Here is an 11,599-nt window from a genome sequence, read left to right on the forward strand (position 1 = left end):
AAAAAATGATAATATTTCAATTTTTAATATTCAAGTAAAAAACTTGTTGTGTCTGATAATAAAATAAATAATATGTTATAGTTGTTTTCAATTATAGTATCTTAATTGTATTTTATTATTTATTGTTATTATTTGTTTGATTAACTTTGTATAGATTATGTTTACTATAATTTGAGTTTGCACCCATATTGTTTTTTTAAGCAATTTACTCGTGACCAAAAAACGAAAACAAGTATAAAACACAATTAAAATATAAACATTTTGTATTTTGTTTAGCCTTTAAAAAACACATTGTTTTTTTTAAAATAGAAAGTCTTTTATTTATTTATCAATATTTTCATAACCCGATTTTTTGCTCAATTATCAACAAAATTGTTTTTTTCATAAAAATAATGGTATTTTTTCAATTAAATTGCCACAAATTTTGTTTTTTTCTTGTTAATTTTGAAAATTAGGATTGTGCCGACCCATGCACAAAAACAAAAAAATGTTTTAATGATATATTGTAACTTTTATATAACTTTGTACATAAGTTACATTAATAAAAAAGATTTTGGTTATTAATTTATTTATAAAATAATAATTTTATCATATTTTATTAGTTTAAATACATTTATAATAAACTAAAAATATTAATATTTTAACCCTCAAAACACAATCTAATAACAAATTGGTGTTTTAAATGCAATTTATCTTCTCTCTTTTTATTGTTTTGACAACAAGTGAATATCAATGCGACTGTTACCCATCTGGAATCAATGACACCATGGGTCTAACACCTTCAGATTGTAATATCAAAACATCTTCAATATGTTTTAATTGAGACTTTGAATTAAGCAATAAACTTACATTATTAAATAAAATGATTCTTTTAAATAACATGAAATTGTCTTCTACAAGTCAATCAATTTGGTATTTCACACAAAGTCTGACGATAAACATAAATGTTAATATATTATTGATGACAAATTTGCATATCAACAAGACATTTGTTATTGAACCAAATGCAACAATAAATGTGATTTTTAATATTAATTATGCTGGTTTGTCTATAGCTGGAGACCTTCTATTAAATAATCCAAAATTGAACTTCCCACAAATTGTCATGTGGAATTCGACATATCTTCATCTCAATTATAACGTGGAAAATAGACCAAATTTTGAAATTGTCAATCCAACAGGAAACACCAAATGTTTTGATACAATTTCGTTGAATAGTGCATCTAATTTAGGGACTGTTGCCAATTTCGATCACATCATTTCAGATATGTTTGAATATTTGTATAATTTTACAAATGGGAAAGGGTACTTGATTTCTAATAAAAAATTAATACGATTTTGCCCACAAGGTACTCCACTTGACAAAGACGTTGTTTGTACTTTAAAGAAACTAATGTACACACCAAAATCACCAACAAATATGGAAGATGCTTTTGATTATCCACATTGTCCGTGTAATGAAGATATTAATGTAAATTGCAAACTCAAGTTTATTAGTGATATTAAAATGTTTAATATGTTCGATAACAATCTAAATAACACTGAATTGTTGGTTGATAATAACATTTCACTTTATTTCTCTGAAAGTGTAAAACAAATCACTCTTTTTGATAATAAAAAATTGGTATTATTATCATATTATAAAGACTTGGTAATTTCATTTACTTTTGGAAAAGTTACAACCAGTGTAGTCGACGAGTTTGATATTATAGATGCTTCATTTTTGTATTCAACTTCATTGAACACAATAACTTGTAATTATGATTCAACTTACAACTTCAATTTATATAAAAATAGCACAAAATTGCAAATTGATCGTATTGGAAACATCAAATCACTTGTTTTGTATGAAAGCACAAACATTGTAATTTCTAAAAACACGACTTTAAGTCGAATTTATTCAATTGATTTTAGTGAAAATGGGAAGACTTTTATATTATTAGAAAAAGTTAGTGATAATAATGTAATTAGCAATTGCTTTCTTGTTAAAGTGACTAAGAATAAAATAACATGTGTTGTTTGTCACTCTGATTTTTTAAATGACAATGGAGAGTGTTTTCTTCTTGTTTTAAACTGTGAGACATACAACAAAAACAACAAATGTGTATTATGCAAAAGTGGGCATGTTTTAAACGATAATTCCAGGTGTATTTCTTCTGAAACGTGTTTATATGGCACAATAACAAATTGTTACAAATGTCAAAACGGATATATTAAAAATAATAACGAATGTGTGTTTGATACCAAATGTCAACACAGTGATGGAAGTGTTTGTATAAAATGTCATGCGGGTAATTCATATAACAAATGTGAGAGCTGTGCATCAAACTGTACTTTATGTGGTTATAATTTGTGTTTTATATGTAACAATAACTTTATTTTAAACAATGAAACTTTATGTGTTAAAAAGACAGATGTGGTTTCAAATAAAGTTTTGATAATTGGTTGCAATGATATGTTTTACATAGACAATGGTGTTTGCAACACGTGTTTATCCAAATTTGAAAATTCCTTGAATTGCGATAAAAGCAATACAATTTCATGTGAAGTGAATTATACAATAACTTATGAGAAAAAGTGTGAATATTCTATTTGTCAGAATGAAACGTTTACTGAACAGAATGGGATGTTTATTTTAGAAAAAGACAAATGCGTGTATATTGTGAACAATAAATGTGTTGAATGTGAAAATAAATACATACTTAATATTAACAAAATTTGTGTGAGTATTACAAACGATACTTCAACAACTGGTTGTGTAACATATTATAAATATGGGTGCATTTCGTGTGCAGTTGGGTATTACCTGTCAAATGCCCGTTGTTATTTGTGTTCTGAAAATTGCACCAGTTGCCATGAAAGTGGTACAAAGTGTCTATCATGTAAGTCTGGATTTGACCAAAGTGATATTTATCAATGCCAACCAAGCACTGAACTGTTAAATAAATGTGAAAAGGTATCAACAATTACAAGTGGGTGTTATCAATGCAAAGACCAGTATTACAGAGTTGGTATGGACTGTAATTGCTTAAAGTGTCTTTCAAATTGCTCAACGTGTAACACAAAAAAATAAATGTTTGGCATGCAATTTGACGAATTACAAAACAAATAGCGGTGACTGTTTGCCATAAAACAGTATCATTGAGTGTGTTGTTGAAATCACACAAAATGGGTGTAACAAATGTAAAGATGGGTATTACACAATTTATTACAACGAGTGTGAAAGGTGTAACAACAACTGCACAACATGCACACAATACTGGAAATGCACATCTTGTGTTAACAACATGATTTTATATGAAAGTGGACTTTGTATTGATATTTCATTTGTATCAAAATGTCTCCAAGTTTTAAACTCAAAATGTTCCAAATGCACATTCTGGCACTCTCCTAACAAAAATGGCACACTTTGTAACAAGAAGGTAGTTTGGTGAGTACTTTTTATAGTCATTTTGTTTGCACTTTTTGTCTTAACAATTGTAATAACATTAATATCGTGTGTTGTGTTGTTTATTGAAAACAAAATGCAACAAAAAGAAATTGAACAAACAACAACACTCTTCAAAATGAGTTGTTCGAACATTACTTTTATACCAATTGGTGATGATGTCATTGTGAACAAAACGGAAGTTTCTTTTGGCGAGGAAATTGATGTCAACTCACAACAAAGAGAACTTCTGTGTGTTGGCAACACTTCAAAGCACAACATGAAAATTCAAATCACGACAAAAAGTGCAACAATTGAGAAATATGAATTCGACTCAAATCCAAAAATAATAGTATTACCAAGTGGTGAAGCGTGTGAATTTGAAATTCTGTTGACATTAAAATGCACAACCAAATTCAATGAAAATATCATATTGGTCTCAAATTCATTTACAAAAAGAAAAGACGCTTTAAAAGAAATTAAAATAGCAGCAACTTCAAAATTGACAACGCGACTTGATCCAAACGAGTTACAAGAAGACACTATACTTGGTGAAGGCTCGTTCGGTGTTGTGTTTAAAGGAACTTTCAGAGACAATATCGTTGCAATTAAGAAGATGAAAATTAGTGGAAATGAAGACACATTAAACAATGCGTTTGAGAAGGAAGTTGAGATGTTAGACAAATTTAGAAGTGAATATATTGTCCACTTTTATGGAGCAGTTTTTATACCCAATAAGGTGTGTTTGGTCACCGAATTTGCACAATTTGGGAGTTTACAAGACTTGATGAAACATAAAACAAGTGATGAAATTAACATAAAACATCGTGTTAAAATGATGTTGGATGGCGCAAATGGTATTTCATATTTACATGAAAACGGGATTTTACACAGAGATATTAAATTAGACAATTTACTTGTGTTTTCTAAAAATCCAAATGATAAAGTCAACGCAAAACTGACCGATTTTGAAAGTGCAAGAAATGTTAATATGATGATGACCAACATGACATTCACTAATGGTATTGGGATTCCAATATATATATGGCACCCGAAGTGTTAAATAAACAACATTACAAGAAAGCCGCAGATGTTTATTCATTCGCTATAACAATTCTCGAGTGCTTCTTATGGGAAAATGCATATCCCAAAAATATATACATGCACCCGTGGACTATTGCAAATGACGTAGCTTCTGGAAAGAGACCAAGTACTATAAAAAACACTCGACATAAAATATAAAAATGTCATTGAAAAGTGTTGGAAACAAGGACCTCAAGAACAATGTATTATTAATGACACTATCAATTCACTCAAAACATTAGTTTGATTGTCTTGTAATTTATTTATAAAAGAATTTTGTTTTTAATGATATAAGTTTTTTATATAAAGTTTTATATGCAAAAATTGATTTAATAAAATTATAAATTAAAACGTGAATAAATTACAACACGTATCCATTTTAAACCAACAAATATACGTTTTTTTGTTTAATAATAAACAAATGGCCACTTCTTAAAAAAGTTTGCTTTTATTAACAACTAGTTATTAACTTATTCATCAGTGATTTGAAATTTTTCATTAAAAAGATGTTTTTTGAACAACTATTTGTTTGTTCATTCAAATGCTAGTAATTAATTTAGTCAATAAAAATAAACTTATATTATTATTATGTGTATATTATTTAAAAATTTCTCTTTACATATCATCTAAACTTTTATTAAACATTAATTAGTTTAATTGTTAAATATTGTTTTAAACAGTATCACAATTTACTGTTATAATAAGTAAAATTTATCATTAATATAATACACACTTAATTGTATTAAACTTATAAAAAATATAAATTATAAATAAATAAATATACCCATTTTGTTATTATATATAAATGAATATAAAGAAATACATTTTATTTTATCATTTTTTTGTTATAAAAAATGAAAAAAGACTCGATTATTTGAATAAGTCGCCATGAACAACTGTTTTTGTTACAAAACAAAATTAATTAATGCAGCATTTGTTGGTATTGTCGCATCTTCGACGAACAACTGTTTTTTGGGGAAAACAATAAGCACTTATAAATGTGACACTTAATGGAACATAAACACTTTTTAAATTTTCACATTCACAAAAACAACCTTTACCTATTGAAGTGACACTTTCTGGTATTTCTATATTGCTCAGATTGCTACATCCATAGAAACAACCTTCGCCTATTGAAGTGACACTTGATGGTATTTCTATGTTGCTCAAATTAATACATTCATCAAAACACTTTTCACTAATAAATGTTACAGATGGTGGTATTATAACACTTCTCAGACTGGCGCATTGATGGAAACAATAATTACCAATAAATGTGACACTAGATGGTATTATAATGTTGCTTAAATTGTTACATTCATAGAAACAATTATTATGAATAGTATTCACGTTTGTTGGTATAGTCACACTGCTTAGACTACTGCATTTGGAGAAACAACACTGATTTAATGATGTTATACTTAATGGTATTGTCACACTACTGAGACTATCACATCCACAAAAACAAAGCTGAGCAATATAATTCACATTTGATGGTATATCAATACTTTCCAAGTTTCTACATCGTTGGAAACATCTCTGACCAAATAATGTGACACTTGATGGTATTGTTATGCTGCTCAAACTACATTCACGGAAACAGCTATGACTAATAAATGTGACACAATTTGGTATGTTATCACCAAATTTCATTCGATCGGTTTGGGTGTAAGCAATATCTTTGAACTTAATGTTTTGACCATCGTTTTTGACAACGGTGTCATAATTAACATTGAACCACACAATGATTTCATAAAACACTTTTGTCACAACAGTTTCTTTGTTTTTGTTTATATCTCCATGTTTTTCATTGTTACCATCGTCTTCATCGAACGCTGTTTTGACAAAAAATAGATTACCAAAAGTTTCATCGTTTTTATGCCATAAATGAAGAGTTTCAATGTTCAAGAAAAATCCAATTGTTTTGCAAGTTAATGGAATCGGGTTGAAATGAAATTTCTCCATATTACTGTTAAATTTTTTGCATACAAATTCCAAATTAATGAAATCGTTGATTGTTGCAAAGTACTTTGAAACTATCATGATATGATAACCGTCAATTGTGGACATTATGATTTTAACAGTTGTTTTTTTTGTTGGAATTATTTAAATCAAATATCTAAACATTATAAAGAATTATTGTTATATAATTAAATGATAATTTCAAGTAAAAATAATTTATTATAAATTTATTATCTATTAATTAATAATAATATAGTTTGTATATTCAATTATTGTAATATTTAACCTTTAACCGACTTATACTTCTGATAATGAATATATTTTATTATTAATTTTAAACGTGTTATAAAATATTTTTAAAAATATTTATTACACGTTCAAATTTTAATATTAAATAATAAAATCGAAAGTTGTTAATGTTGTTTTTCTGTTGTTTTTTTTAACATTAAATTTTAAGACTGAACACTCGGAATTAGAACAAAAAAATAAAATATATTATTACAGTAGTGGAATAAACCCACTTAAGTGAGTAAATTTTGTGAAACTTTGGTTGAACTTTAAGCCAAAATAGAAAAAACTTAAGTACCACCCTTTATAAATAGGAAAATGGGTTTGATTGGGTCTTTTCTTTGTTTTTTGAGAAAAAAGTCGATTTTGCTCGAGAAGAAAAAAATATTTGAAATAGTTTTTTATTTTAATTAAAATAAACTTAAAATATAGCTTTTGTTTTTTACAAAATTAGTTTCGAAAATTATTTTCTTTTGACGAAAAGAAGCTCAAAAAAGGTTCAAAAAGTGAAAAAAGAACATTAACAAGCACAATGGACAAGCTTGAAAATAAAAGCCGGTTTGAATTTGTGGTCTTTTTTGTGTACATTAGTTCAATGATTGTTTTATGAACAAATAACATTTAAAAATATTTCATAACAGTTGTTGTTAAGATTAAAAAGAAGATGAGAGAAAGATAAAAAACACAAACAAATGAATCGAAAAAGATAAGAATTCAAACAATAACAATAACAAATAAATAACACTTAATGAACAATTGGTGAAAAAACGGGATAATACAAAGAATTGAGTTTTTTGGATTGAGATTGAATTCATTATTTTTTAATTTAATAAACTTCAAAGTCGGTATTTTTAAATTAAACTTTTGAGCTTTTGTTGAAAATTGTTTTAAGAAACATTTGGACCAAAAATGAGTTACATTTTGTGTAAATCGTAAAAAGTGGTTTTTTACACAAAAATGTAAAAATTGTACACTTTTTGGTCAAATACCAAATGAATTCTGGATTCGACAAGTTTTCCACTTGAAGCGTTGAAAACAGTGTTTAAACTTGAAAAGGACTTAAAATATCATAAAGTCTTTACCAGAACAAGTCAACATATACACTAGCCCAAGTTTTGCTTATGTCATGAAATAAATTTAAATTAATTATTTTTTCTTTTTTGTTTTTTGTTTTTTGTTTTTTGTTTTTTTTGTTATTAAAATGTTATTTTTAATAAAAAATAATTTGTTATTATTAAAATGTTTTTGTCTTATAACATAATTTCAGTTTTTTTAAAATTTTTTTTGTTATTTCCAAAAATAAAACCAAAATTTACTCACTTAAGTGAGTTTATTCCAAATTAAGTACTTAAATATTGCCACTGTATTTTAAAATAAAAATACAATAAAAAAATTCTTTATCGAGCGGTAATCAATTTTAATTGGCTAAAAATCCAATTCGATAAAGATACCACTCGATGGAGTTACTACAGTAAAAAGTGTCTATTTGTGGGTTTTATATTTGTGGGTTACGTCTATTTGTAGGTCAATGGACCAATCAAATGCAAAACCCACAAATAATTATTTTGATCTAGAATTTTGAATTTAGGAACACTTAGATAAATTATATAGTTTTATTATAATTAAAAAAACTACAATATTTTCTACAACACTGTTTTTTTATAGAAAAAATGGTGAAAAGAATTTACTACACAATTCCATGATAAACCCACAAATAAACACTTTTTACTGTATTCAATAGAGGTTTGATTATATATATATTGATTTTATAATATTATATATTATAATGATATTATTATATTACTATTATTATATAAACATTCGAATTAAAATTATTCACTTTCACTTAAAAAATCGTCATATTTCTTTTCATCGATTTTAATAACAACTTTGTGCTTTTTGTTGTTCTTTGTCACATTTTTCCTTTTCAATGCAACAAAATTAAAAGTCCCATCTGAATTATCAAGTTCGAACAATGTCGTTGGTCCTGCATTAACTGTTATTGATCTTGAATATCTCACAGACATAATCCTCAATTTATTATCCCCCAGTTCGATAGTGTTATTGTAGTTATTGTTTATATAACACTCGTCAAAAATGAATGCAGAGAAGTTAAGGTTTTCTAGTCTTGTCATAGGGTTACTGACGTTCAACTTACCATTAATCAATGAAAGAGCATAAAATGGTAATGGTCCTTTATAATCATTTAATATGATACCATATTGTCTATAATTAAACAATTCAAATTCATTCAGTTTACAGAGGTCGATGTTTTCCAATTGTTTTTTATCATTTCCAAGCATTTTAATAGAACAATTCGCGTTTTTTAAGACCAACTTTTTGAGTGCATTTTCATATAAAACGACTCCTTCGATTTTTTGATTAGGTTGTCCGTCTACTGAAAATTCCTCAAGCACTGCGTTGTTCATTTCTATGTTTATATTTTCTTCTTTAAATAAAATGATTTTCAGAGTAACACTTTTGATTCTTTTTGAGAGTTTTAGAGAGCTTAAACATCCATTCAATGCAATCTTTTCAACATTTTCATATTTCTCACAGTCAAAGTTGTCAATATTATTAAAAATCAAATTGAGTTCGTGTAAATCTCCCAAGTGAATGATGCCAGTGATCATATCAAATAACACCTCCTTGTTATTAGTAACACTACTGGACACATACATTCCACGATGCGTCAAGATGTGACCGTCTCCAATGCGATTAGTGTATATCGAGACATTTGAGTTAAATTTTAAATTCTGAATTTTGTCATAACTTTCGTCTAAACTTTTAATATAAAACATATCCCACCACATGCAGAAGAAGATTGTGAATTCGACACCACTGGAAAACGCTTTTTGGGAGTTCAAAGTGTTGATCATTTCATAGCAAAGTGGTGAGATCTCCATATACACTTTTTTAAGTGAAGGAAGTTTAAAAAGAGGAATTAAAGAGTCTAAAAAACGGGTGTTTTTTAATCTAATATTTTCAAAAATTTTTACAATTGAAATGACTTGGAGTTGCGTGTAAAAGTCGATGCTTGTAAACATTTTTATGACTTGTTGTGGGTAGACACAAAGCTTTCGAATTTTAGGAGGAAACCACTGCGTGGTGAAGACATTGTCCTTCCTGTCACGGTAAAGGTATTTGTCTGTCCAGTGATTGATTTCTATAAGTGGCATACACCGCGCGTCTTTGGCTTTGATGTACTGAAGTGTCGTTTCCACATAAAATGTTTGCATCTGTGGAAAGAATAAATAAATTTGAGGGAAGTTGTGATGTCTTGTTAGCGCATAAGAGTTCACATAAAGTGAAGTGACCGTTTCTAAACACTTTTTGTTGAGAAACAGAAAATTCATGACATCAGTTAAAGTGTTAAAGTACAAAACTACATTCTTGAGAAAGACTTGCTCAAGTGGCATAATTTATTTGACTGTTTAAAGTTGAGTGTTTTTCAAATTTCTTTTTTAAAAAATTGTTAAAGAAATGGTTAAAAATAATAAAAGTACGTTAAAACGATAAATTAGTTTTAAAATTATAATAATAACTCAATAATATTACTATTTTACAATCCCTGAGTTGATTATATTAAAAATGCTTGTTTTATTGAAAAGATTTATTAATACAGTCATGGCTGTTAACTCAATTTTCTATTTTATAATTCACTTGTCAAAAAATGACTCACTACTTCGATTTTGACTCACTTAGAGCTGCCATAATTTGTAAATTACTAAATATTTTTTTGTTTATTTTGTTTTTTAGAAAAATAAAAAATCGGGAAATTAGCTTATTTTTTATTTTTTCAAAAAACCACAACATTTGAATAGTAAATTTGTTATTTGGTTAATAATTTAATATTAATTTAAAATTGATGTTTATTGGAAAACACACGTATCAACAAAAAACTACTAAACACTACGTGTTATCAAAAAATAAAAAAGAACAATAACAATCAATTCATTTTTTTGTTTTGGCCAAGTGGTAAAAAACAAATCAATCGTATTTTAAATAAAATAAAATAGTCCACTTCTTCATCGTGTTAAATACATATAATATTCACATTATCCAATACAACTTTTAAAATCAATTATAATTAAAAATAATTTACAAAAATCAGCCTGACAATTATATTTATTCAGTAAAAAAATGAAAAGATAATAAAAAACAGTAACCAATGCTAAATATTTTATTTCATTTTGTTAAATATTTGTCGAGTAAATGTTAAACTACAACCACAATTTGATATTTGTTTACGTTGTTGGTATTATTAAATACAAATATTAATATTAAAAAATAGTTGATTTAAAAAGTATTATGTTTTTGTTTATTTACAACCAAAACAAAAACTTTGTATTTTGGTTGTTTTTTATATTATTAATCAAATTTGTTTTCACACTGTTCAGTTATTGAAATATAACAACATTTGCTCATAAAATTAGAAACATATTTATAATTAATTATTGTATTTATTTTTGATACTCTATTGACAATATAATATATTATTTTTTCAACTCATTAAAATAGAGTTTTTAATTATTCGTTTAAAGAAGTTATCAAGATATCAATTTGAATTAACAAACAACAAATATTCAATTGTGTTCATGTATATTTATTGATAATTCAATTTTTAAATTTAATCATAAATTATAATGACATTAAAATTTTTGATTTTATTTGTCACTTTTGTATAATTACTATAATATTTTTATAAAACAAACAAATATACATTAAAATTAATACCATTTATTTTATTGTATAACTACAGCGATAAAAAATAAAGTACAGCTTATATTGATAATTGCACTTAATCAAATATTTTTATGTTTATAAAACGTCTTTTAA

The 11,599-nt window shown here is 26.3% G+C and overlaps 3 protein-coding genes across 3 annotated transcripts; 1 reads left to right on the top strand and 2 right to left on the bottom strand.

Moving 5' to 3' along the window:
* Nucleotides 1–3,524: 3,524 nt before the first annotated feature.
* Nucleotides 3,525–4,490, top strand: EIN_159920 (tyrosine protein kinase, putative; the record flags this gene model as incomplete). The annotated part of the gene is made up of 1 exon (XM_004253786.1): nt 3,525–4,490. The coding sequence occupies one exon, from the start codon at nt 3,525–3,527 to the stop codon at nt 4,488–4,490; it is 966 nt and encodes a 321-aa protein (XP_004253834.1).
* A 938-nt stretch (nt 4,491–5,428) lies between these two features.
* EIN_159930 (hypothetical protein) lies at nt 5,429–6,580 on the bottom strand (the record flags this gene model as incomplete). Its single annotated transcript, XM_004253787.1, has 1 exon — nt 5,429–6,580. The coding sequence occupies one exon, from the start codon at nt 6,578–6,580 to the stop codon at nt 5,429–5,431; it is 1,152 nt and encodes a 383-aa protein (XP_004253835.1).
* A 2,012-nt stretch (nt 6,581–8,592) lies between these two features.
* Nucleotides 8,593–10,179, bottom strand: EIN_159940 (hypothetical protein; the record flags this gene model as incomplete). Its single annotated transcript, XM_004253788.1, has 1 exon — nt 8,593–10,179. One exon carries the CDS (start codon nt 10,177–10,179, stop codon nt 8,593–8,595), a length of 1,587 nt encoding a protein of 528 aa, XP_004253836.1.
* Nucleotides 10,180–11,599: the final 1,420 nt, after the last annotated feature.

Source organism: Entamoeba invadens, assembly GCF_000330505.1.
Source record: "Entamoeba invadens IP1 unplaced genomic scaffold scaff_1105074725611, whole genome shotgun sequence".
NCBI classification, from domain to species: Eukaryota; Evosea; order Mastigamoebida; family Endamoebidae; genus Entamoeba; species Entamoeba invadens.